This window comes from Phyllopteryx taeniolatus, chromosome 21, assembly GCF_024500385.1.
Source record: "Phyllopteryx taeniolatus isolate TA_2022b chromosome 21, UOR_Ptae_1.2, whole genome shotgun sequence".
Taxonomy (NCBI): domain Eukaryota; kingdom Metazoa; phylum Chordata; class Actinopteri; order Syngnathiformes; family Syngnathidae; genus Phyllopteryx; species Phyllopteryx taeniolatus.
Genome location: NC_084522.1, coordinates 8,774,979 through 8,802,670, shown reverse-complemented (window position 1 = coordinate 8,802,670; position 27,692 = coordinate 8,774,979). Strand labels below are relative to the sequence as shown.

At 41.7% G+C, this 27,692-nt stretch overlaps 1 protein-coding gene across 6 annotated transcripts in view; it reads left to right on the top strand.

Annotated features, from left to right (window-relative positions):
- trps1 (trichorhinophalangeal syndrome I) overlaps positions 1-27,692 on the top strand; it is a 126,260-nt gene that overhangs the window by 61,949 nt on the left and 36,619 nt on the right. For all 6 annotated transcript variants that reach the window (XM_061759350.1, XM_061759355.1, XM_061759349.1 and 3 more), the window contains 5 exons: positions 1,847-2,363; positions 3,898-4,112; positions 5,119-5,293; positions 6,355-6,589; positions 7,987-8,677. In XM_061759350.1, coding sequence (XP_061615334.1) covers positions 1,847-2,363; positions 3,898-4,112; positions 5,119-5,293; positions 6,355-6,589; positions 7,987-8,677 — 1,833 coding nt within the window. The remainder of the gene's footprint in view (positions 1-1,846; positions 2,364-3,897; positions 4,113-5,118; positions 5,294-6,354; positions 6,590-7,986; positions 8,678-27,692) is intronic.

Here is a 27,692-nt window from a genome sequence, read left to right as displayed (position 1 = left end):
TATGATTTTAAGTGATATCCCATTCTAAATCCATGTGGCTTAATATGATGTTGAGCTACCCTTTGCAGCTATAACAGCTTCAACTCTTATGGGAAGGCTTTCAACAAGGTTTAGGAATGAGTTTATGGAATTTTTTTTGCCCATTCTTCTCAGAGCTTATTTGTGAGGTCATACACTGATGCTGGACGAGAAGGCCTGTCCACTCGAAATCAACCCAAAGGTATTCTATCAGGTTGAGGGCTGGACTGTTGCAAACATGTTCGTCTTTATGGACCTTGCTTTGTGCACCGGTGTACAGACACTTTTGGATGAATTAGAGCGGAGACTGAGAGCCAGGCCTTCTCGTCCAACATCAATGTGTAACCTCACACATGCAGATCTGTAAAAATGGTCATACATTCCCATAAACACACTCCTAAACCTTGTGGAAAGCCTTTTCACAAGAGTTTAAGATGTTATAATTGCAGAGGGTGGTATGATGTCATGTTTCTGGTTTTAAATTCACAATTCTAACACTACATCTGGATTTTCCAAAAGTCTTTCTTTTTGCACTGACAAACTGCCGCCGCCGGACCGCCTACCGCCGCATGAGACCGCAGATCTGCTCGGAGATAAATCCACGTTGTACGGTAGTAATGTCATTGTAAGCCCTTGCGCTCCCGATCCAGCCAGCAGCAGCACGTTATAATCACCTACGGTCTACGGGGCCAGTCTAATAAAAAACAGATGGGCATCAGGTTTCCTTGCCTCGCGACCGTGGCCTCATCCCATGGAAACTTGCCCTGGAATATATGTTAGGGGTTTGGTTAGTTAAGAGTTGCAGCAGCATTTAATTGCAACTACATACAGAGTGTGTGCGCTTAAGTGCTAAGAGCCATTCATTTTTGTAGCGGCACAGTTGTGTTTGGCTCACAACATGCATCCTCAGAAGAACTGCCACATCTCTGTCATTCCGGTTAACAGGTTTGAAGGGGAATCGATATAATGGCAGGATGGAACGAAACGGGAAAAGAACTTTAAACTGCAACTATTATTTTTTTATTTTTGCTGTTGACGATCAGAATTTATCAAGAGAATATTTCTTTCTGAGATACATTTCTAGAGTCAATAAATAATTTTCGCAACAATTAAGTGAAATTGGATCATTTCCCACAGCACACCTGATCTCTCTCAACACACAAATGGTGGTTGGGAATCACTTTATTAGATCACCCGTCATAAAACCGAGAATAAACCTTTCAGCATCATGAAGTGCTTTAATGCAAACTCTTCACTGAGCTCTCATTTTGAAGAGTAATGAGGATTATTTGTAAGCACTGTATGTTTTTAGTTTTTTTTTAAAAACTAAACCAGGCTCTGGATAAAGTCACACAGTCATTTGCATAGTCAGTTGAATCTCCTCAACCTGCACCAGAATAAACAATGTACTTGGATTAGCCGTAGAATAATGGGATGCTGTTCCAAGCTTGTTATGTAATATGTAACGCTAGCAGGGTTGGCTAGCCAACTACATGCGCGGTCCTGGTTGCAACTTTTGTACCGGCGTAACGAGAGAGCGAGCCAGCTTTACAGGAACAGTCTTGTCTCCATCATTGGCAATATGCTTTAGCTTCCACGATGTCCTTGTGCCATTTTGATATGGTAGATGTAACCTTCAAAGGTAAATTGATGTCAGATATTTCCATTTTTTTTCCCACCCAAAAATTTGATAGAATTTCTCCATGAATCCCAGACGGCTGAAGTGCCATGTTGTTTCCGAAAGTTTTACATTATTAGCAACAGTATCGTAGTGGCAGGTTTAGCCAAAGGAGTACTTGATAATGATAGAAATTTTTCCATTCAACAGGTTACATTGAGTGGCGCACTTATCGGAATCGGCCGCAAGACCTCTGATTGCCAGGGCAACACAAAGTACTTCCGCTGCAAATTCTGCAACTTCACCTACATGGGCAGCAGTTCAGTAGAACTGGAGCAGCACTTCCTGTCCTTGCATCCCAACAAAGCCAAGACCCCGCCGGCCACGCTCCTTCTGACCAATGACAGCCAGGGCAAAGGGAGGAGTCAGATACTGGAAGGGGCGGAGCGAGTGTCTGTTCGAGCGGAGGATGACTCCTTAGTAGGGTATTCCATCCCCATCCGGGCGGATTCATCGGGCTGGCCGGTGGAGGGTGCGCGGGCGTACTACTGGTGCAAGTTCTGCAGTTGGAGCTGCGAGTGGTCGGGAGGCTCGACCAAGCTTTTGGAACACCATGAGCAGCGGCACAGGATGAACACGACGAGCCCTAATGACACCAGAAGGGAAGGCGAAAGAGAACACGTGTTGTCCAAAAGTCGCAAGGATCTGTCATCCAGTGGTAACCAAGGTAATTTAAATGACATGAAACTTAATAAAATGCCCACCTGTAAGAGTCAGGGTATGTAAGTATGTAATTTGATATTGTAAATTTCCATGTTTGGGGAAAAAAAAGGAAAATTAAAACTACTGTAATTGTTACCTCTATGGTTACCACTGTTCTGTCTTTCACAACATAAATTTAAGAATATCTAAAAAAGAAGCGAGAGAAGATAAACAGAAATAGAGGACAAGAAAGAGAGAGAGAAAGAGAGAGAGAGAGAGAGAGAGCTCAATAAATCAGCGAGGCAAAATGCAAATCCATGGGAAACAGGTACAGGGTCATTAGGGGTCACAAGGTACAGGGTCACAAGAGAGAAGAGCCTATCCCAGCTGACCTTTGGACACTCCGGTTTGGTGGCCAGTCAACATTTCTAAATAAGCCCAAACATTTGAATAGTAGTATACTGTGAAAATATAGAAATCTATCCATCCATCCATCCATTTTCTATACTGCTTATCCTCACGCGGGTCATGGGCGTGCTGGAGCCTATCCCAGCTATCTTCGGGCGAGAGGTGGGCTACAGCCTGAACTGGTCGCCAGCCAATCAAAGGGCACAAAGAAACAAACAAGCATTCACACTCACGTTCACACCTACGGGCAATTTAGAGTCTTCAATCAACCTACCATGCATGTTTTTGGGATGTGGGAGGAAACCGCAGTACCCGGAGAAAACATAGGCAGGCATGGGGAGAACATGCAAACTCCACACTATTTGAAACCCGGTCCTCAGAACTGTGAGGTAGATGTGCTAACCAGTCGGCCACACTGTGCCGCCTATCGAAATCTATGTATAGAAAAAAAAACAATAAGGACATTTCTAAGTGACCGCAAACCTTTGAACGCTAGTTTATATAAAATAGCATTTTACTCTAACAAGGAGACAACATTGTTGGCCCCAGACCCTCAGATTGAACAGTAAGAAAACATCATAGGGCTGAGCCTTGTCTTACCATACCACCCAGAATAATCTTGGTATGTTTTGTTTTTGTTTTTTTAAACATGATACAAAATGTAATTTTGCAATATTTACTGTATTGTGAGAAACAAGTACATATAATGTCATCATTTGTACTTTAAAAGGGAGCGACTTAATAGCTACTGTTGGGTTGATTGTGTATGAGATAAAGCTTAATTCAAATAGTCATTACTATGAATGTATTTATTAACCCTGTTTTGATTCTACTTTGGAGTGCTTATTTTTTATCATGGAAAGTATTGGTCATTGCAATTAGCCTACTGTTTTATTAGTAATAAGTGGTCTCACAGTAACGTCAAAATTCTGCATCAATTCAAGAGTCTCAATAATTGTAAATTGAATCGTCAATGTCTGAATCGTATTTGAATTAAACCATGACGTGGCAAAATATCGACAGGTATTATCATGTAACCCTTCTGTCTTGATGTTCTGCCGTTAGCCTCATGCCCTTCAAAAATCTCCAGCATTCTAATCCTGCCAACTGGATGACCTTTTTGCCTAACACGACATCTGTCTGGTTCCCAGGCGATCCGAACAATGGCGACACTGAGGCCGTGGTTACCAGCTACAACTGCCAGCTGTGCGACTTCCGATACTCCATGGCACACGCCGCTGACGTGATCGTGGTGGCGCCGTTGCTGCTGCACTACCAGCACAACCACTCCATCCACCGATGCTGCATCCAGCACTGCATGTACTGTCCGCAGGGCCTATGTCAGCCACACAAACACTTAGGAGAGGTGAGTTGTTTATTTCAGTTGTTCTCAAACTGGGGGGTAACTTGGGGGTTTTATATATATATATATATATATATATATATATATATATATATATATATATATATATATTAAAAAAGCTTTTTCGATCACACTTTTTAAAGTATTCCTTAGTGCTTGTTCTCACTGTCTTGCTTGCACAGTTCTCCAAATTAGAAGCAAAACATGCTTGCTTCAAGCTGTTAATTTGTAATTCCTGGTTGAAGGTTACTGTAAAACTGACACATAAAATAAAAGGGAATTAAACATAATTTACACAATGTATAAATGGGCACCTTGTTTTTAGGAATATTCAGCACCATTGTCAGTGTGATTGCCTTTCAACTGGCTGCTTTCTGCTTATTCGCAAAACAATGTAAAAATGATTTCCCTCATGCTGTCTGTTTCTTATCAGGAATTACATTTGGTATTCGCTTAAAAAAAATAATTCGCTCGAGGGTTCAGAAAAGTTGCTGTGTTGGCAAGACCAACTGCTTTTGTAAACTAGCTCCTTTCTGTTGAAAATCATGCGGTTAGTGGACGCTGTGCACGTCTGCTCGCGATGATGGATAAATATTGAATTTAATTCAGTTGAATTTGTTGAACTTCCTTTCTATCTTCTTCTAATAGGTCATGAATATTTAGGTTGAAATGTTGCAGAAATAATTTCCATGGCGTTGTACATGGTAGTGATTTTGAATCTGCGTTAGGGTTATAAGGGGGGGCACAGCAATGAAAATTCTCCCCCATTAGGCATCCCTGGAGCCAAAAAGATTGAGAACCTTAGTTTAATTCGTAAAGTTAAACAGAAGCCTCCGTCTTTCTTTGTCTCCAAGCAGCAACATTGGGGGTGGCATGATTTAGATAATGATGCACATCGATGTGACTACTTCGATATTCCTTGCTTAAATGAAATATGCAACACAATGGGCATTCCAAAGTCTCACTGGAGATCACATCATTCTTGCTTTTTCCCCCCCTTCGTGAATAGGTGTCCCACCCTTTTGCGTGCCGGAAGCCCACCTGTCCAAAATGTTGTGCCAAATTCCCCCCGTCCGCCAAACAGCAAGACACAGGCGGGTCGACGACTCCTCCTCATCCCAGAAGCGACCCTAGTGTGACATCTGCTTCGACCGTTCACCCCTCGAATCCTGTTGCCTCACAAGGTAATTTGTTTGAATGACCAGGGAGGACTTTATGAGAATCCAATAGAATAGAATTGGTTTACAATAAAGTTTCAAGTGGACAATACCAGCACACAAGAATAATATAGAAGAATAAAAAATATCTATGCACCAGACAATGACAGCACCATTGTCTCTAACTATATGCATATAATACATGCTGTATATGCAGAGGTGAATGGCAAACTGTACATGACTAAATATGCCATATACAGTATACAGATGTGAACGCTAACAGCAGCAAGAATAGTCTTTACACTAATCAATAATATATACATGAGGCATGAATAACAAATTCAACACCAGCAGTGGATGAACACATTCTTACAGTGTACTATATATGTAAGTGAACAGCAGCAAGAGTAGTCAGCAGCATTTTATCACTTGCATCAATAAGTCCATAGCTAAGGAGTTGAGAATGACACTCGCAATGCTATCAGCATGAAGAATAAACAGGATACTGTAGTACACACTGAGATTTGAAAAGTAGTCAGTCAGTCAACATTGTATGTCAAAAAAGACGATACATATCATAATATAATAATAATAATAATATATGCAATACTATCAGCATGAATAACATAATACTACATTTTTGTCAAATTGAGCAGCAGCAATGTAGTTAAAACGATGCGTATCCACCAATGTAGTGAGAATAAAATATACAAAAGATAGACAAGACATTAATATTTTATGCATACAATACTATATACAGTACCGCTGGTGTCAAGGCTAAACCACCCATGTCCAAATTCGGTGAATTAATTCTTTAAGAAATCTATATTACAGGTCAGTCCCCACGTGGACCTGTTATTTTTACACATTACTGACCCATCTTAAGTGTTGAAAATGGCTTGCTCTCATTGACAATGCAATATGAATGGCTCCACATGCCATTTTTAAATTTATTTATTTATTTTTTTGTTTTCTGAAAAGTGATGGATTTGGAGATGCGAGGATTCTCCCTGATGTCAGTGTGACTGGCAGCAAGAATAGTCAGTAGCATTGTATGTAGTGGAATGAATGTGATTGCGTGTCCTCAGGCGTCACCCACCTGTGCGACCAGTGCGCCTTTGCCACCGCCGACATCGACGTGCTGCTGCAGCACTACGACAGCTGCCACAGCCTGATCAACCTGAAGGGTGCGCCGGCGCATGTCAAGGCCGAAGAACAGGAGGGCGGCGGCAGCGGACCGGACAGGGAGATGGGGCGGGAGTACTCGTGCACCAAGTGCCACTTCATCACCGAGGTGGAGGAGGAGATCTTCAGACACTACAGGTCAGCTCATGTTGACGTTTTGAATGTGTCCTTTGAATTGAAATTCAATACAGTGTTACCTTGACTTCCGGTGCCACAACTTTGCTTGGTCCATTTAATCTGTGTTGCGAGCCAAAATTAGAGTTTGGGCTCCAGATAGGCCGTCGCTACAGTGAAGTAAAAAAAAAATAAAATTATTGGTTTGTAGTAGTTGTAGCTGCTGTACCTGCTTTTAAGGGGTAGTTAGTCAGTCCGGCGCTAGTACTTAAGCATAAGCGCTCCCCACGGAAGTGGCCATTTTATGATTATTATACAGTGGTGCCTTGAGATAAGAGTTCAATTCAGTGACCACACTTGTATCTCAAAACACTATTGGCAGCCGTGGCCCAATGGTTAAGATCATCGCCTGCCACCGTGGGGGACCTAGGTTCAAAATCCCGACTCGACCATCCGCCAACATCCCCCGGACTCACGGCTGTGGTGTCCTTGAGCAAGACACTAATACCCCGAAATGCTCCCCGGGCGCTTCAGCTGCCCCCTGCTCCAGTGTGTTCCACTAACATGTGTATGTGTTCACTGTGATGGGTTAAATGCAGAGAACAAATTTCGTGTGCATGCATGCATGTTCATGACAATAAAAGATGATTCTTCTTCTTATTCTTATTATCTCAAATCATCTTTCCCCTTTGAAAAGAATGGAAATGCCATTAATCCGTTCCAGCCCCCCAAAACATTTTTTTAAAATATATTTTTCCTTATTAACAAGGAAACAATACACTATAAGCAAAAAAAGAAAATAAACACGCTATAAAACTGTACTTTATGAGAACATAGATTAATAACTAAATAGAAATAATGTAACATAGTACTCCTACTCATAATACTACTGTGACTCAGTAAGATACTTTGTTACAATTTTTTTGTAGAAGATAAAGAATATATGCTTGTGAGTATTGTTATATTATCTTTCTACAAGTGTTGCTCCACTGTTTGTGTTCAAATATCCTTTGCTTAAAGGGTTGTAAAATGCAATTATCGATACTAACCGTTAACATGTCAATTACGTTTTAGTCAATTATATGTTAGCATTAAACTAGCGGGCCATTCTTAAGGCAAAAATACGTGTTTATTTGAAATCTACATGTAATTCTCTGTTTTATATTTCTTTTGACAGTAAACTTCAACTGGGAGTGGCATTAAACAGCATGAAGCCTCTTTATTGATGAATCGTTCACTAGTTCCCAAACTGCTGATTATTGTGAAGTCAATGAGTTGGATTGACTTCACTGCCACCATACAGTATCTAAAATTTGCGCTCGCAAGTCAAAGCAAAACATTTGGCTGAATGACTGGTCACACGTAGCTCAAGGCACCATACTCCTAAGTTTCAAGGTGTTTTCTTTACTGTTTCTGTGCAGGCGTGTCCACGCGTGCTGTCGCTGTCGCCACTGTGACTTCACGGCTCCCGATTCGTCGGCGCTCCTCGACCATTTCAACTCGGCCCACTGTCACGATGCCACGCTGTCCTCACTGACGCCCTCCCTGACGCCGTCGGCCAACGGCTGCTCGGCGCCCTCCACCTTGGCCATCAAGGAGGAGAGCAAGGGGGATCTTCGCCTCCTCTACTCACTGGCGCCCCCTGAGGGACGCCTGGCCGAGGGGGGCCGCGAGGAGATTGTCAAGAGCGAGGGCAGCGAGGAGAAGGAGAGAGAGCGCGAGAAAGGCTGGGTCCTCGGGGAGACAAGAGCCGGCGAGCAGGCCCACGGTCTCCTGTGGGTGCCCAAGGAACGCATGGGACCCGAATCCACCCTGTTCCCCTCACCTCTGTCCGTGGCGTTCGTTTCCACGAACCACGAGACCTCGCAGCAGAAGCGGGTTGGTGGTGTGGCCTCACCCAGCATGGTCTACCTAGGAGATACCAAGTCCTTTTTGGGAGATGCCAAGCTGTACGGAGGAGGGGGGCGGCCGGGCGGAGGAGGAGCCGCCCCCAGCGGAGGGGAGAAAATGAGCCAGATGCCGTCTCAGCAATACACAGGCAGTGGAGGGAGTGGAGGGGTTCAGGAGGTGAAAGGAGGAGCTGCTAAAGAAGAGTCCCAGTCGCTGCTACGGGTAAGCTGGAACATGTACACAACACTCTTCCTCGAAACACTTTTGTCATCCTTTTATACTGCTGTCAATCATGCCACACACTCATTTCACGCTTCCTCTTTTCCAACTTCCACAGTTAGCTTTAGCTGTAGCGCGCTCACTTCATGGCTACACTGTCCGCATAGCAACACATCCAACCTGCTATTACCCCTTTACAAACACTACCTTTTGGTTACTTATTATATACAATCCGGAATATTAGATTATTGCAACAATCTTATTACTAGTTATGTTTAATATTTGTATTATAGTGCTAAACTACATATGGTGTATATGTATGTGTATTGCTGAATTGTTGGCAGTACACTTTTATTACTTAATGATAATTACAAAAAGTAATCATCTTGTCACATTTTTTTATTTATTGCCAAATTACTAACTTACTAGCTTTCACTGTAGTATTTGTATCAACTTTATAATTTTCTATTAAAATTATATCTGTCTTATATCTATGTCCATTGTTAGTATATTTTATTAATTTATCTTATCAGTTTAATTATCATATTTTTGCCTCCAAATTGTACTATACATTCTTATTTTCAGATTTCTAATAATATAATGGCATTTATTTTCTTTTTATTTAAATGTAAACACATTTTGCTAAATGTCTGAAATACTGGTGATACAGTAATACTTGGATTGGGTATATATATATATATATATTTTTAATTAATATATTACACATTAAGATTACTTATTGTAAGTCAAATAAGACAAAAATAATGCCTGTATGTTTGTGCAGTATAATACCAGATTTTTCATTATTTTTTGTCCCCAAAGTTAGCAGATATGGTTCCTCACCCAAAGAACAAAATTTCCTTCTTTCCGTCACCTGCAACGATTAACTTAGACCACCATATTTATTCACAGTGATCAAGTGGACAACGCCACGCGGTCGCCTTAGCGATGACGGAAAGGCAAACTTTGACAGTTCCCAGGGTAACCCACCCTTCAAGTTCCACTCTTGCGGGTGGGGGGGGGTGGTGGTGGTGGTGGGGTGGGGTGCTTCTGAATTCTCAACTGATCTCATGGACTGGCAGGAGCGAGATTGCGGTTCGCCACGGTCGCAGAGCTTATTGGCTATGATCGCATTAAGTCAGCATAGGCCCACATGTGCTGTGTGTGTATGTATCTGTGTGTGGGTGGATATAGTCATATCATGGACATGGCTCCATGTAAGTGGTAAAACTGAGTGTGAGAATGAAGCTCATGGAGTGTCTGAGAACATATTGAATACACTGTACTGGCTGTTTTTTATTATGGTGTGTGTGTGTGTGTGTGTGTGTGTGTATACGCACATGGTGTGTTGGCAACCACTTGGCAGACAGGCAGGGTGTGTCAGCAAGGAGGTTTACTCATTTTCTCGGGTGGGGCAGAAAGAAAGGGAAGAACATTTAGATGAGAAGCAATGAGGCGAGTCGTTAAAAGAAAAATTAACCCATTCAGAGTCACTCCGTGATCATGTTTCCTTCGTTGTTACAATGGAACTTTCAAAACACCCCCAAAGTGCCACAATTTGGGGTTCAATTTGGAGAAATGTGCCTCAAAAGGTACAAGCAATTCACAGTTCAAACAATCATGTGTGACGGTCAATTCAGTGAACTTTGATGCTCGTCAAAGAGCAGGAAATGGATCTAATTACATGGGAAAGTGTCTGGCAGCACAACACACAATTCATTTGAATACATAGTGAAAGTGAATATACTTAAAAATAATTTACTGTATTTAGTAGGATTTTGTACAAAAAGTGATTGAAATGAGTAAAAAACTGATATTCTATTTTGCTTCCCATCCGTGCATCCTTTTTCTGTTGCGCTTGTCCTCATTAAAGTCATGGGTGAGCCTATCCCAACTGACTTTGGTTGACAGCCAATTGCAGGGCACATATAGACAAACAACAATTCACCACTCATAAACACCTATTGACAATTTAGAGTTTTCAATGAACCTAAGATGCCTGTTTTGGGAATATGTGAGGAAGCCTTAGTTGTTTTATACAGTGGTTCGTTACCTTATCATTATACCTACGTGTAGAGCTGTTAGAAATGTTAAAATGTTGCTCAGTGAGCTTCTGAATGTGTTTTGGAAAGGTTTTGGGTGCTCAGTATAATATGATCAATACAATTCACCAAGAAGATGCTAATGTAAATAGCATGTATCTTCGAGCAGAATAATTCTCTTTATTTTCTTATTTTAAAAACAGTAAGGCTGTATATGGCTTCATATTTATGCATTTTGAAAAATGATATTCGTAAATCCAAAAACTGTGAAACTCAAGGTAACCCATGATATTAGAAACAGCTCTCAGTATGATACAATGCAGTTTTACACCACTGCAAACCACAATATTAAATATTGTTAGTACCTCTCCTACGGTGTCAAACACAGCTTTTAGTAAGAAGTGTACTAGTTTGTTGGCACGTGTGTGAAGGTGAAGCAGAAACACTGCAAAGGTGACATTATTTTCATCGCGCCATAAGTGATCACACTTTATTGCTTTATCTTCACTACAATATTTACTTTGTGTTTCCATGGCACACACAAACGCATACAAAAGTATGTTTTAGGCTGCATATGCACGCACGCATGCCGCTGTTGACTCATCATTTTGCGTCATTGTCGTCGGGCAGGGCAAAGGACTGGCATGAGTATTGCATCATTAGAGTTTTTTGTCTTGGCTCAAATCTCCCCAAAAATATCACTTGCCATGGCAACACCCGAAAAACTAATACAAACCCTGACTTAACTTTTTTATCATGTGCTACTGTCAAGTGATGTGTTATTTCAGCGAGAGAGGGAGCCTTGGAGCAGGCTAAACTGTGAAGGAGGGAGGACAAGAAGGATGCATGACGAGATTAAAAACAGCAAATTTTATCTAATCGTGATGATTTTTTTCCCCCTCCCACTGTGCGTTTCATGCGTTATTCCCCAACCACCACATCGACCTGTCTCTTCCTGCCATTTCCCAACTCACCTGATTGAGCCAGATCAATAATCAGCCAAGACCAGGAGAGGAGAAGGTGTTTCTTCTTAAAGGGCCGTATGGTCTTGAAGCATTGGATTGTTGAGACATTGCACCTCCTATTGGCTTTTTTTGCGTGTTGATTTATTACACTGATATCAACATTTGTGACTTTTTGTCTCTCTGACTAAATTAATGAGCTCAGGAGGTTCTTCATGCGTGTTTTGGACAAAAACACTTTTCCACTGCGCAGTACCAGCTCGGCTTACCTCGGTTTGAGGTGGTCTGGTTTCCTGCTTCCAAATTCAGCTAGAAACTGTAAAAACCACATTGCATTAAACACATCAGTCGGAACAAAACACCGTAGCACATCAAAAGAACAGAGCAGAACCTTGTTCTCCTGTACAGTGGATAGGGACCGGGCCCGACCGCGAATAGTGAAAATCTGCGGATAATTATAATGGCATTGGAAAATAATAATAATAATAATTGTGAATATATGGGTATATACCACCAATAAGCATTTTCAGGGTTGGCCCCCCCCAAAAAAAATGTTTTTTTTTTTTTTTAATGGAAAAAAGGTCCGCAAATAGCTGAATCTGCGGGTGCCGAATCATGAGTGTGCAGGGGTCCACTATATATGCTTCGGGCCTGTGTTTTTATTTTGTATTTGTAAGGAGACATGTTTTATTTGAGAGGACACTAAGGGCAAAATCCAGCTAAGTAGAGACGATGTACACATCAGTCATAAAAAGGCGGGCTAGCAAATAATCTACTCTTACTGTATTTGTTTCTGTGTATGTGAAGTTTTATTTGAGATGAGACGAATGGCTTGAAAAAAAATGGACCACCGTAGCCAAGTGGAGACTGCGGAGTACAGCCTTTGAAACTGAAAAACACTGCATTGAACGTATCAGCCCGAACGAGACACGCTAACAAACAACCACAATGGTGGAGATCAAGATTCTGCTGTATTGGTTTCTCGGCTGTTCCTAAAGAGATAAAGTGCTATGCAAAAGGAGACTGGGGGCAAAGTAGAGACTGTGGCGTATACTGTGGCAGAGCAGTTCTACACTTCGAAGTATTACTGCCAAAAATTGAAGGGAAAAGAAAAACACGAAAATTGAACTCTACAGCCAAGTGGAGACTGGAGTATGCTACTGCTGCATCCATAGTGACTCCATTTCTAAATAGTCCCGTGGGAAACTGCAAAAACCACGTTGCACTGAACACATCATACAGAAGTAGACATACAACCAAATAACAAACAGTGAAGAGGATCTTATTTGAGAGAAGATTGATGGCAAAGTGCTGCAAAATGGAGACTGTGGTGGATAATACAAGCCAAATGTCTTTAGGATTCAGGATTTAGTTAAGTTACGGGGGCGAAATTGGAGATTCACTATGTTCAACACTGTTTAATTCTGCGAGAACCCCAAACTCCGGACCTCCCTCAGGGTTTCGCCAACTTCCAGCATGGCTCAAAAGTACTGGGACGGGACATGCAACCAGATCAATAGCCATGTATGCTTTCGGCATATCAGAGGAGAATTTCATCAAAGTTCTTTTCGTTTACATTTGTGCCTGATGGAACTAATTATGTTTAAAAAAAAACAACAAAACAAAACAAAAAAAAACGACACACACATACAAATACACACACAGCTGTATTTTACATAAAGTTCTCATTACTTTGCGTTCCATTTCCACTCGTCTGTCTTGCATAAATCCATGTGTGTGTATCCATCTGTGCAACTGAGCACCCCCTCTGCTTTTGTACTTAATTATGTGCGTTGTGTCCCCACATTTGCATTCCATCTGAGCGTGTGTGTGTGTGTGTGTGTCTTTTGTAAGGAAATTAAAGCGTGAATTGAAGTTATTTTCCGTACTGATAATTTAACATCCCGTTATATCCGCTACAGGAAATTGTGGAGCTTATGTCTGTGTGTGTATGTGTTTAATGGTAAAACTGAAGTGATTTTTGCCACCAAATGAAGCCACTTCACTGTGTAATTATTAAAATAAAGTAAAAAAACACTCACCCAATTAAAGAAAGCGAACAGGAAGGTTTTTGCTGATAAATACTGGCACATAGTCCTGTTTTGAAGGCATTGCTGCAGATGAATGAGTAATAGGGGCCAAGACAGTCCTGTCGTGAGTAATTTAAATTAAAACATAATTGCTAATTTTGAATTGTGACTTGCACTATTATCCCAAAATAGTTTAGCAATTAAGTCATCTTACAACTTTACCCTTAAAAATAAATGGCTTACCGATGATTGGATTTCGAGAAAATGCCCCCAGGTTCATATGTACATGCGGTGAAGACACTCTAACTGCTTCCACTAACAACCCAGGCTAAACTTAGCTCCTCTCCGACATACAAAGCTTGTCTCCAAGTCGAGGTTAATCACTTTAACACATTCACTGCCATTGACGGCTTTAGAAGTCAAATATCCATGGTAACTGGGAAGCCTGGCAGTGAATGAGTACAATTGTTCCTTGACACCAATGTACTACTTTCCTGTTACACTTGGCGTTGGTGCCATCTTCGACGATTGCGGAAAGCGTAAAACAATTAATGTAAATCCAATTTCTTGAGTTTCCCTCTGTCGTCACTGGTACCCCTCTGTGGTGCTTTCACAAAAAAAGCCAAAGAATAAGTAAGACTTACTAACTTGCCCAAGTATTGAAGCTTTAATGTGTTTTGACATGTAGCATATATTGTTACAATGTTCAGACTGTTGTGGGACCAGTTGGCCAATTTTAGCTCAGACTGGCTCTCATTCAAAAAGGCAATCCTTGTGAAACACACACAAAAACACACACAGAGGTTTGCTGGACTGTTCTGTTTGTTGGTGCAAGACGGTCACATTTCCCAGGACACACTCTCAAATAAACACGGTCAGGCTCCAAAGGAGAAGAAAAGTGTGCGTCTTGTCTGTGTGTGGCGGCTAGGTGGCTATATGTTAGCCTTTGAAACATCCCCTGCCTATGCCTAAGCATTGCAGCTTAAAAAGGAAAGGTAACCTGCGGTGCAACAAAGAGCTCTTTTGAAGACGAACATGTACCTGCCTAGCATTGTGACATAAGGGTAAGGATGGAAACCTGTGGCATAACCAGGGAGTCTTTCAAAAGGCTAACATGTAGCCACCTAATCTAGGGACGTAAGGGTATAAACAATTTGCACCACCAGGAAGTCTTTCTAAGGCTAACATGTAGCCCCCTAACATGGTGACGTAAGGGTACGGGAACTTACGGCTTAACCAGAAATCCATCAAAGGCGAATATGTAGCCACGTAGCATGGTGACATAAGGGTGGAACATTTGGTGTAACCAGGGGGGAAAACAAATAATTCAGGCAATATAGCCAACTAGCATAGTGATGTAAGGGTATATAAAACTGGCACAACCAGGAACTATTTCAAAGGCTAACATGTAGCCACCTAGCATGGTGATGTAAGAATAAGGAAACTGGAGACGCAACCAGGAGATCTTCAGAGGCTATATCATATTGCCACCTAGCATAATAACATAAGGGTAAGGATTGATATGTGCGGCACAGCCATAAAATCTTTCGATGGCTACACCAAAGGTTTCCGGACGCTTGCATCACCATGTTAGGTGGCTATAGCTTAGTCTTGCCATCATGCTGGGTGGCTGTCCCTGGGTACGTCACTCTTGCCCCCATGTCACATGTTAGACTCTGAAAGATTGCCTGGTTGGTGTTTTTACCTTAATGTCACCGTGCTAGGTGGCTATACGTTGGCTTTGGAACCATGTTACATGGCAAAATGTTTGCTTTCAGAAAATGTTCTCGTTGCCCACAACTCATACCTTTAAATAACCATGCTCGTGGCTGTGTTAGCCGCTGGAATATCTCCTGGTTGGTTTTCTTGCTATGTGGCTACACGTTAGCATTACTCATATTTTAACAAATATTTATAGGTATTCAAGTCCCTGAAAGTTTGATTTAGGATGGTATTAATGCATCTTGCAAAACAATAGTGACAACCTTGGCTTGTCCTAAAGTGACACAGTTAATAACTTCACGTCAGTACTCTGTAATAAGTCTCAAACAAACGCTACCCATCCGTTTTATTTTATCGGCATAGAGAAGTACAATGTAAATTGACTTTAAAACTCCCGGGACTACGCTCTTGGCTTGTTTTATTCCCTGTCCCCGTTGCCTTGCTTCCTCCGACTGGTTGCTATGGTGATGTTGCCAGATGAGGTCCAGCGTGAATATTTCGTCCGTTCTTCTGGGGACTCCTTGAGCAAGTCCCCCATTTGCTGCAGGGGTGCTTGGAAATTAAGTTGACGTTACAATGCAAGGTGGCTACGTATTAGCCTTCCAAGGTTTTCCTAGTTGTGCCAAACATTTCCTTACACTTATGTCACCATGCTTGGTGGCTACGTCAGACTTCGAAGGATTCCCTGTTTGTGCTACCAGAGCACGGGGATGCAAGGGTAAGGGTGGAAATGTGTGACACAGAAACAAAATCTTTCGAAAGGCTAAAATGTAACCACCAAGAATGGAAACCAGCAGGATTTTTTTTAAACGCTAACATATAGCCATGTAGCAAGGTGACATAGCCAGGAACAACCACCAAGCATAATTCCAAGCTTGTGGAATCTGCTAGGTCACTAGCAGCATTAGCTTCCAAAAGCTAACCTGGCTGTGTTTCCTTATCCTTATGTTACTATGCTAAGTGGCCACACATTAGCTGTCAAAGGATTTTTCTGGTTGGGTCACGGGTTTCCTTACCATCAGGTCATCATGCTAGATGGCATATTAGCTTTTGAAAAACTACCTTGTTCTGCCATACAGCATGTTGAAGTAAGAGTGGAACACTGCCATATGTTCGCTTTTGGAAGATGTACTGGTTGCACAAGAGGTTTCTGTACTATTACGCCACTATGTTAGGTGATTATACGCTAGCCTCTGAAATACTTCCTGGTTGCCATAACAATGCTAGGTGGCTACATGTTAGCTTTTAAAGGATTTCCTGGTTGCGCCACAGATTTCCTTTTCCCTGCGTCAACATGCTAGGTCCTTCATTCCGGTAGTTCCTTGTCTGCTGCAGCGCTGCCGGGAATACCTCCTTTTGGGAAACAATTTCAACTTAGCATCTCTTTTGACTCGTCCTATTTATGAGGGAAAAAAACACAGTCACAGCCAAACTTTTTCCGATCCAGCATCTTAATTACCAAGCAGCGGTTCACGTCTCACAATATTGTGTCAGGCGATAGAACGAGTTTGACGTGCGCCTAACACCCATGTCACGTCGCTGCTGGCGCCCGGCCCGGGCCTCCGCCGTGGCTCTCGGGCCGGGCGCCATGACACAGATGTTCCACCCCGGCCAGCCAGGTGTTTTTCATCGGGTCACCACGGCAACACTCAAACACAGCGGTTACTTTAGCTTCTTGCTGTAATTTAGGCGTTTACATCAATTACTGTTAGAATCAGCTCCAGTGAACATGTGTTCTTTTAGTACGGCTTTTTCTGCGCCTTCGCCTCGCTGTTTTTCGTCCCTCGCTCTCTTTCTTTGTGTGTAAGGCAGGAGCGCTTCACCACAGGCTCTGTGCGCTTGCTTGCGTGTGTGTGTGTGTGTGTGTGTGTGTGTGTGTGTGTATGTCTGTTTGAGTGTGTTCACACATGGAACTAATATTGAGGCCAGATGTTCATTTTGCTACAACAAGACCTCTACACGCAATATTACCAAGGTATACACACACTCACACACACGCACACACACACACAGGCAGTACATAGCATCCTGGCAGCACTTGTGTAATTAGGAAGCTGATTGGTTAGATTAAATGTCCATCTGACCCCTGACCAATAGTTAATTTGACACCCCCTCCTGCCTTTCCACCATCTTTTCTCCACATACTCCACCTCAACTCCTGACTTGACATCCTTTCACACAATCAACTGACAGTAAACGGTGTCTGATAATTGATTAATTTAACGTATTATCAGTAAGTGCTGGAATTTACATTATAGTAATCAGCTGCATATTTGAGGTTCATCCATCCATCCATCCATCCATTTTCTGAGCCGCTTCTCCTCACTAGGGTCGCAGGCGTGCTGGAGCCTATCACAGCTATCATCGGGCAGGAGGCGGGGTACACCCTGAACTGGTTGCCAGCCAATCGCAGTATTTGAGGTTCACTATTCACAAATTCACCGATTTACATTTTGTCTGTGTAAGCTATTCCCAGCTTTTCACTGAAAAAAATCATCTTCAAGAGACAGGACCTCCCCCTGTCAAGACAAACAAGAGCTCAGGGAGGTGTGCTATAATTTTTATCTTGAAGTATTTTGACGAAAGTATGTCACAGACATTGTAATTGTTTGCAATAAAAATGCATAAGTCTCCTTTCAGCTGTTGCTGCTGCCTCATTCTTGTAAGAACCCCCATTTGCTGAGTCAGGAGCGAGCTAAATTAACTTAATCCGTGAGCTGCTTGCTGTCAATCCCTAGTTTGGGGTACAGGTACAGTGATAGGGAAATGATCCCTACTGTGTATAGCGAAAAACCACATTAATTATATTCCCAAAGCACATCACATTTCAACCAAATCTTATATTTCCCATAAAAATAAATACCGTATTTTCACGACCATAAGGCGCACTTAAAAGTCTTACATTTTCTCCAAAAAGGACGGGACACCTTATAATGCGGCGCGCCTTATGTGTGCACCGAGTTCCAACATCTATAAATGTTGTGTGATTTTTTTCATTTTTTTTTTAGAGCATTTCCTGCCGACACGCTGCTTACACAGAGGAAAAGCGGACGTGGCTGCGGACAGGGGAAGGGTGCGTGAAGTAGGATGCTAAAGCCACGCCCCCAATAGGTAGATAGTGCGGGGGTGTTTTTTACCGCTTGACTGACTGGGAGCATTTCCGGGGTGTGCATTGTGCAAAACAACATCGGTTTGGCTAAGGACCCCCGAAAATGTCACCTACGAAGACACACGCTTACGAAGCACAGTTTAAACTGCAAGCTATCAGTTACGCGGAGGAACATTGGAATTGAGCAGCCGGGAGAGAATTCAAGATCAACGAATTCATGGTTTGCAAGTGGAGGAAGTAGGAAAACGAGCTTCGCCAAGTCAAGAAGATGAAGCTGAGTTTCCGCGGGAAAAAAAAAAAAAAAAAAAATGCGGAAACAAGGCGAGGTGGCCCGGGTTGGAAGACCAACTCGAGCAATGAATTAATGAGCAAAGAACAGCCGGGAGAAGCGTTTCTACAAATGATCTGCCATCATGCACCCTGAAATTGTTTGTCAGTCATATGGACAAATTCTTACGGATGGATGAAATTTTTTTATCAGCAAAATCTCTCTTTTTCCATTTTGCACAGACACACAGTCTCAAGCCATCATCGTGACATGCTAATCCACCTCTCTTCAGACACACCCTGCTCCCTCTCATGAGCCCCGTGTGTATTTGTGAGCAAGTGATACCATGGCAACCCTGGCCGTCCAAGGCCCTGTTGGCAAGGTTGCAACACTGCCCTGGTCACGTGCACGTGCCTCCACACTCTGCTTAAAAGTGTGGACGACAGAGTTTCATTCTAATGCACACTAAGAGGCGCACATGCTTGACAGGATGTGAAAGCTTTTTCTTCTCTCGGCATCTTCCCGAACTACTACTCCCCCTCATCCGCATCCCCTGTGAGGTCTTCACTCATTAGGAATTCTCGCCTGTGTGCAAAGTGTGTTTATGAATTCTGCTCCATGGGCGCGATGCAACTTGTATGCCCAGATTCTCCCCAAAGACTCCTTTTTTGTTCTCCCCCCTTCTCTTCAGTGCAACAAGATTGCACGTTTGAAAAAAAATATATTGTTTCGCTCTTCTCTGGCATGTACAACGGGAATATATGAAGGATGGCTGCTTCTCGCCTTTAAAGGATTGATGAAAGCTGGAGAGATGCTTAAGTTATTCGAGGTGCACATGATGGTTAAAGCTGTTTGCTGACATTGGAAAATGATGATGGGCAAAGATGATTCCCAAGCAAAGCTAGGAAGCACAAGCGCATCAAATTAAAACAAAATGAATATGGTGAAGGTCAAACACAATCTGAACAAATTTAAATAATCATAAATCACTATGGGCAGTTTTTTTAAGTAACATTTCCAACAACAAGTGTAAAAACAAGTCAACCACAGCATTGCTATACTTATTAATACATTAAAATTAAGGCAGTAACACCCAAAAACAGTGTTTGGTAATTAATTCAAGACTACCGTGACAGCCACAAAAGTTTCACAGATCAAAATACTACTCCCGTAAAACCCCCAGTAGTTGTCCAGGTCAAAACAAGGCTACTGTAAACCCCACAAAAGTTTCACAGGTTAAAATCGGTTTTCTGTAACACCCACAAAAATTGCAAAGGTTAAAATAAGGCTACCATAATTCTTCCAAATAAGAATATAAATCCCTCAAAAGTTGTGGATGTTATAAGAAGAAATCCCCCTAAATGTTTTGCCATTCAACATGGTGCGTAAATGCCTGAAAACGAGTTGTTGCAAAAGCCGTGTAATATGAGTCATTCATACAGCAAAGATAAATACAGCGTTTGCATTTTGTGATCACTCGCAAATGTCATTTTGCTTTCACATGTGAATGATGACTCTACAAGCCCGGTTGAATGGAAAATGCATTTTCCAGCTCATTTGGACGACATTGTTTTGTTGTTTTAATGAAAACATATTAGTGTATTTTAAATTGCTGCCTTCTGTGGGCTATGTGTGATTATGGCGTCAATGATGACGTACTTGGGTGTTAGTCTACATCAATCCCGCCTTGGTTTGCGCCATTTTTTGATGCCGTGTCATCACTGCATATGTTTGCCGCACACGCTTATACAGACTTCACACAAACAGTCATGTGGTCAGGTCTCCAATCTCCATCTATCCTGGTCCTTAATGGCCCAGGTGCAGTGGAACAATGGCTAAATGCCCTTTACTCTCTGTCTGTCTGTGTGTGTTTGTGTGTGTTTGTGTGTGTTTGTGTGTGTGTGTGTGTGTGTGTGTTATTCTAAACTACTGTGCTTACATGTCCTTGAGCATTTCTTTCAATTTCTCTTTAGAATTGTTGCCGCCCGCCCAGACTCACACAGTTTGACTTTGCCTGTTAAAGTCTTTATGTTCCCCATTATTGGAATACATAGCAATGCTTGACTATGCTTTCATTATTGCATTCAAAGAGCTTTGTCTTTCACTACTTGTCAAGATAAACCCGTTTTAAAAGACACGAACCCCCACAATAAGTAAAGCCGTTTAATTCCTTTGGAGAAAACTTTCTCCTTAAGATTTGCATATTGTGGCTGTCCAATGACAACCTACTATGTCACACACAGGAAGTATCTTTGAAGGACTGTATGTACTGGTGTCAAATTATTGGCATTCTAAAATGTTACACAGGGTAAAATAAGACTGCTCTAAATGCCCAAAAGTTACAGGTAAAAACAAAAAAGGCCCTAAATGCCCAAAAGGTTCTGTAGGTTAAAATCCGACAACTGTAACTTCAACAAAAATTGCATAGCTTAAGATGAAGCTACTGTAAATTCCCCCAAATTTGTGCAGGTTAAAACAAGACTAAGGAAAAGTCCCCAAAGTTTGCTCTCTAAAACAAGACTACCATAAATACCACCAAAGTCACACTGGTTAAATCCTGAAAGTTTGGCAGGTTAAAATAAGGCTACCATAAATCCTTGAAAAGTAGTGCAGGTCAAATTCATACTACCGTAAATTCCCAAAAAGTTGCACTGGTAAAAATGAGACAGCTCTAACTACCCCAATAGTTGGGCACGTAAAAATAAGACTACCGTTTAAAAAAAGAGAAAAAAGTTACATAGGTTAATACTAGACTACCATAACTGCTACAAAAGTTGCACAGGCTAAAATTAAATGAGACCACATTAACATAAGTTCCAAACACACTGAAAATCCTCAATAAAGAGGGACTAAATATTTTGTTGTAGTTTTACCACTCCTGCATGCTTTGAACACATTAAAGCTAGTTAAAACACACCTAAAGTATTCTTTACCACCTGTTTTCACTCTCTCAGTGTCGAAATTGGAGTCAATCCTATAGCATCACTTTGATGCAACGAAAAAAAACTTCGCACCCGCACAGTTCTCTAAAAGGCAGAGAACATATATGCGTTAAGCTGTTAATTTATCACTCCCAGTTGAAGTTTACTATGAAACTGACACATAAAACAAAAGAGAATTGAAGAGTGTATATTTAAATACCAAAATGTTCACTAGCAAAACATATAATGCGCTAACGGACTAACGGAAATAAGCCTAGATGTTATGGTAAGTATACATCTTCAAATGAATGCTACTTTAACACACGGAGCAGCAACACATACAAACAGAGCATACAACAAAACTCACAGGCATACATTTTCTCTGCTCTGTGAGAACAACTAATATTAAAACAGCAAAACGTATTTATTACACTGAAGGGGTTTTATCTTCTTGTTGTTAATCATGCTGTATCTCTACTAGTAGACCTCAGAGCTGCCCCGCGTGGTGTGGTACTACAGTACACTGAAGTCGCGCAACCTGTATATTATAACACGGCTTCACTGCATTTATGTACGTGTATGCCATCCCACTTTTTCTGTAGTTCATCAACTCCAATTCTGTAATAAGCTTGCATGTTTCGGTTCACAGTGGGCTCTTGGGGCTTATGAGCATGCCCTGCAAAGCACATGTGGAGGATCATCGTTATGTAAAGCCCTCTGTTTGCACCAGCGCCAGGATGCCAGTGTTCTATTACCCTGAGACCACCGCCAGTGAGATGGTAATCAAAGAGCGAGGGGGAAAGACAATAAAGACTGAAGGATGGTGTGGGAGGGGGACATGAGGGAAAAGGGCATGGGGGGACAGGAAGACAGAGAGAGTTCGAAGCAGCTGCCAAGCTTTGAGTGGGGTTAAGCATCACCACAAGAACAACCTAATAAGGTCTGAAACACACCGGCTTGGCAAGTGTTCTCTTAGTAGCTCGCCTCTGCCCCCTGTGAGGCGACGCTTCGCTGCGAAATGCTGCCGAGGAGTTTTTCCCCATCGTTTCGGCCTTTGATCACCAGCATTTGCAAATCACGACGACACCCCCCCATGCAATCATCGCCCCATCGCTCCTCGCTAAGATGCTCCAGATGTGCGGCAGCATCACCTGGTGTGCTTCCAACTGGGATGCACAGATGCAAACACACACACTGCACAGATTGGCATAAAATATTTTAAATTTCCATACAAACAAACTTTCTTTGTGTCTTCAAGATGAGAACACATAATACTGACAAAAGCGAAGTGAAAATCCACAGAGATGCGCGGCAAATGGATGGGAATCACTGTTCTTCAAACATGGTACACGTTATAGTAGAAAACACCATGTATTAGGGAAAAGTTACATTTTGCCTGAAATTCAATGCAATTATGTATGGTCAATTTTGCCTTAAAAAAAACATACTTCGGCTCCCATATTGCAATAAACATGCATGTTAGGTTCATTGAAGATTATATGCTCAAGGCGTGGAAAAAAGCTTGCTGCAATTTTTCCTTGACTTCTATTAGTTAATATGATGGGTCAATTATTGAATTGAATGGAAGTTATTTCAGTCAGCATAAGAAACTTGTCACACAATAGCAACATTGTATAGTTAAAGAATACCTGCTCGAAAAGGGCTTTCTTCTGAAGCACAGTATATAAATACATAAACCCTTGTTAGATGGATAATGACTTTATTCCTGTGAGAGAACTTAAAAGAGTTCCCACACAGAACTTATTAGGTAAGAGACAGACTACTCCGTAAACAAACACAGTGCAGCTTATCTTGTGGCTAGCGTGCATCGTGGCTTGTGATATACTTTTGGCAGAATGTTAAACTTGTTAACTGCTTTGTGCAAATGTAAATATCAGTGCAGCATTGGAAAAAGTGTAGCCCGGTACAAACACAATTTCCAAAATAGTACATTTGCATGACGACAGGCTCCCTGGTCTTGTTTATCTTGAAGAACAAAGCATCCCTAATTCCATTTTGTGACATCACAATTTTGTCATTCAGCGTTATTTGCGCAGGGCTATAATTTCTAAACAGATTTAATCTGGTGAAATGCTTGAGTTGAGGCGATGGCGCGGTTCCCTATTATGCCCTCCAATCTGTTTAACCGTTATTAAGCCTTACATCTTGTACCTGTTAGGACTCGTAATCAGGTACAAATCACATTGTACTGGCTGGGCCAATAAGTCCTGATCTAGTTTTGGCACCCGCAATGTACGACTTCATTTATTTCTGTTTGTAATTGCGTTTTGTCACGTAAATGCCTCTGTGTCTGTCATGGCCCTGTGTCAGAGTGTGTGTCCCTGTGTTTGTGTGTGTCTCCATTTGTCAGTGTGTGTTTCAGTGCGTTTGACCATCCGTCCATGTGTGTATGTCCGTGTGCCTCCGTGTGTCCGTGTCTGTTTGTTCGTGTGTGTGCTTTTGCCTATGTGTGTGTCAACATGTCTGTCCGTGTGTGTATTTGTGTTTGCATGTCCATGTATTTGCGCTTCCCCTTATGTGTATCAATGCATTAGTGTTGGTGTCTGTGTTTGTTAATTTGTGTCTGTGTGTCTCTTTGTGTCTGTGTGTCTGCGTGTCAGTGTGTGTCCGTGTGTGTCTTTGAGTTGTCTGCATGTACATGTCTGTGTGCCAATGTCAATGTTTGTATCCGTGTGTGTGTCTGTGCGTTCGTGTGTCACTGTCTGTGTTCATTTGTGTGTCTGTGCAACAGTGTGTGTCTGTGTGTCTATTTGTCAGTGCGTGTCTCCATGCATCAGTATTTGTGTCTGTATGTGTCCATGTGTGTACCTGTGTCCGTTTGTATCTTTCCATGTGTGTGAGCCTGAGTGTCTGTGTTAGTGTTTTGTCTGTGTGCGTGCGTGTGTGCGTCTCCATAGAGCAGTGATTTCGAACCTTTATGGAGCCAAAGCACACCAACAAACAAAAATGTCGCAAAAAGTGGATACATTAATTACTGTATGTACTTTCTGCCATCTAATAGAAGAGCATTTATTTGTTCTGTCTGGCACTATGCCTCACTGGCAGGAATAGATGAACAAAGACACTTTATTTCTTGTAAATAAATAATTTTTTGAGCAATTACGTACAATTTTATTATTTCCCACGGCAAACCTGAAGAGCGCTCACAGCACACTAATGTGCCAGGCACAATGGTTGAGAATCACTGCTATAGAGTGACATTGTGGAGGCCATCTATTTTTAGTCTTTTCCCAGAGGGATTTCTTCTAAAATGCATTCTTTTTTAATAAATTTTTTTGCAAGAAAGCCTAAAGAAACTAGCAGTGAAATAATCGCTTTTGAGCCATTGCAAGGCTAAGTGAGGAATGAAAGTGGACAATCCTGCCTGCTAAGTAACTAGAGAAGCAAAAAATGAAGCTCATCATTTTGCCACAGTATCCAGATAGTAAAAATTAAATGACACAAATAGTCTTCTGTCGCTTGACATGCAGCCCTGTGGAAAACCAAATGAATAATGGGTGATGGAGTTCCCTGAGTGCCTCCGCTCGCTTTCTCACCGGTTAAGACGATAGATGAAAAGCTGATAGGAGAATGGCAGAGACATGTTGGACTCTTGCCTTTTTTTCAATCCCACCCTTTCTTTTTTTTTTTCATCCTTTTGCCGACACTAACACGAGTCGCTCCTGATGTAAGACACATGTTCTGGCCTCCGCAGCGTGTCCGCGGTTGTTCAAACCAACTTTATCGCTCCATCAGGTCGCAGACAAGGAACGATTCATTCAGTGGGGGGAAGAAGGGGGGTGGGGGGGTCGCCTATGTGTGTGTGTGTGTGTGTGTGTTAATAAAACCTTTGGAATGTTGGAGATTAGATAAAATTGATGTAAAAGGTCTGCATTGATTTGCTATATGGAACTGCGTATTCCTTTAAAAAAAACTTCTCATATTTCCTCAAAATAGTGGCTGTAATAGACACTGTGTCTCAGTTATTTGTCAGGTGGGTCATTTACTTAAGACCCGGGTTCCCCAACAAGTTTTCATGAGTGGCTCGGGTGAATGAAATTCAGGGTGTCCCAAAAATCACAAAATCCTTTGTATTTCATTGCAGGTATCATTTGGACTGACGTGAAACCATCAGCATTTGAAAGCTTAGACTTTGCAGTTTTTGTAAGCATTTTATTTCCTTGCTCATGGCTTTCCACTTGACATTGGAGCAACGTTACATTTCCGCCTCGCGAGAAATGTTTCTTTTCCTGACTGCAGTTCAGGGCTAGTTTGAGAAGCATTATGGCTATCACACTTCTGCAACACTTAGTACAATTTACGCATTTCATGGCAAGTTTCTCGAATTAGGATCTGTTCTTGACAAACCAGCAGAAGGACTGTTACTACCACTACTGATGAAACCACAGAGCAGGCGTTTGCATAAAGCCAGGGAACGTCGATCCGGAGGGCTGCACTGAAACGCATCAACAAAAGCTCGATTCAGCGGATGCTTCGGAGAGTGACAAAGCTTTGGCCGTTCCGATTTTAGGTTGTTTAGCATCATCATCTTCATCACCTTTTGAAGCCTTTCTTTCGAGAAACTTGCCATGAACAGCGCAAATTGTACTACGCATTGGAGCAATGTGGCAGCCATAAAGCATTTCAAACTGGTGCTGAATTGCTGTCGAGGACAGAAAAACCGGCAATTTTCCAATGTTACATGGTGAGCCATGGGCAAAAACTATAACTACTGTATAGGTAGTTTTGGGGCACCCTGTAGCAGCCTCATTTTCCTTTCAGGATTGAAAGTGGCAACTGTAATCATCTCAATTCACAGACACTATTTTAGTTCACCAACATAAATAGCTGAGTCCATTTGAACTCAGCTCTTATCCAAAACAGCAGCTACTACTGTCTCGAAAGTCTCGGACAACATTACCTTGTCATAAAGTTTGACATGTTGCTCCACAATGTTGGTTTATGTTCCTGACCTATGCAACTTAGTCTGAAAACTCCACTTTTACTTGAAATTGGAATAGACTTGTAACATTGTTAAATATGGTTGCAAATAAAGGCCTTCCTCCCTTAATAGATGCCTCCTTTCATCTGTGGTTGAATAAATGAGTGCCCCCGGCAGATGAAAATCAAATTTTATCCACACAATGGGAATTCATACAAAAACCCAAGCATTATGATGGGATTTTCACCAGGAACCAAAGATCTTTGATAGCAAAATTAGGTTATGGTTTGTTTATTGTCTCTTCCTGAAAATCAGGAATAAACTACAACAAATCCAAGATTTATTGGGATTTGACATTCCTGTTTATTGATGTTCTAAATATGGCTTTCCTGAGCATTTTATGTATTTATTTATTTATTTTTCTAAGGGGCTCATGAAGAACACAGTGAGGAAGCTGCAGTACAGGAGAGTCACTGGACTATGTGATTGAGGCTCGAAGCGTAATAAGTGTAGCTTTTGAGCATTATGTTAGGTACCTACCAGTTTACCCTTGTCTCTTAAACCGCATTCAGTACTTTCAATGGCAAATTCAATAGGACATCTTGTGGGAAAAACTCCCATGTCAAACCTTAGATTTTTTTGAAAACATTCTGGAAAAATATATGTCAGTCGAACTGTCATTACGTGTGATGTCTACATTAATTTGAGCGACTTCAGTGTGCAGTTTTTGTTTGTTTTTGTTTTACTTGCGAGAAGCTTATCGTGTTTGTTTTGCTTGTGAGAAGCTTATCGTCCAATTTTAATGCAAGCTGTGCCCTAAACAAAAGGATTTTGATAGCATCTTAATAGTACAATAGTGGAACACTTGCATTGAACTAACATGGTTTTGTCAAGGTTTCATCTTAAACACACGGAACACATCTCTATTTAGATTCTCCAGCCAGTGTGTGTGTGTGTTATTGATAGTATGAGCGTGCTGTCAGATGGACCTTTGGGAAATGAAAGCATTTTATTTATTGATA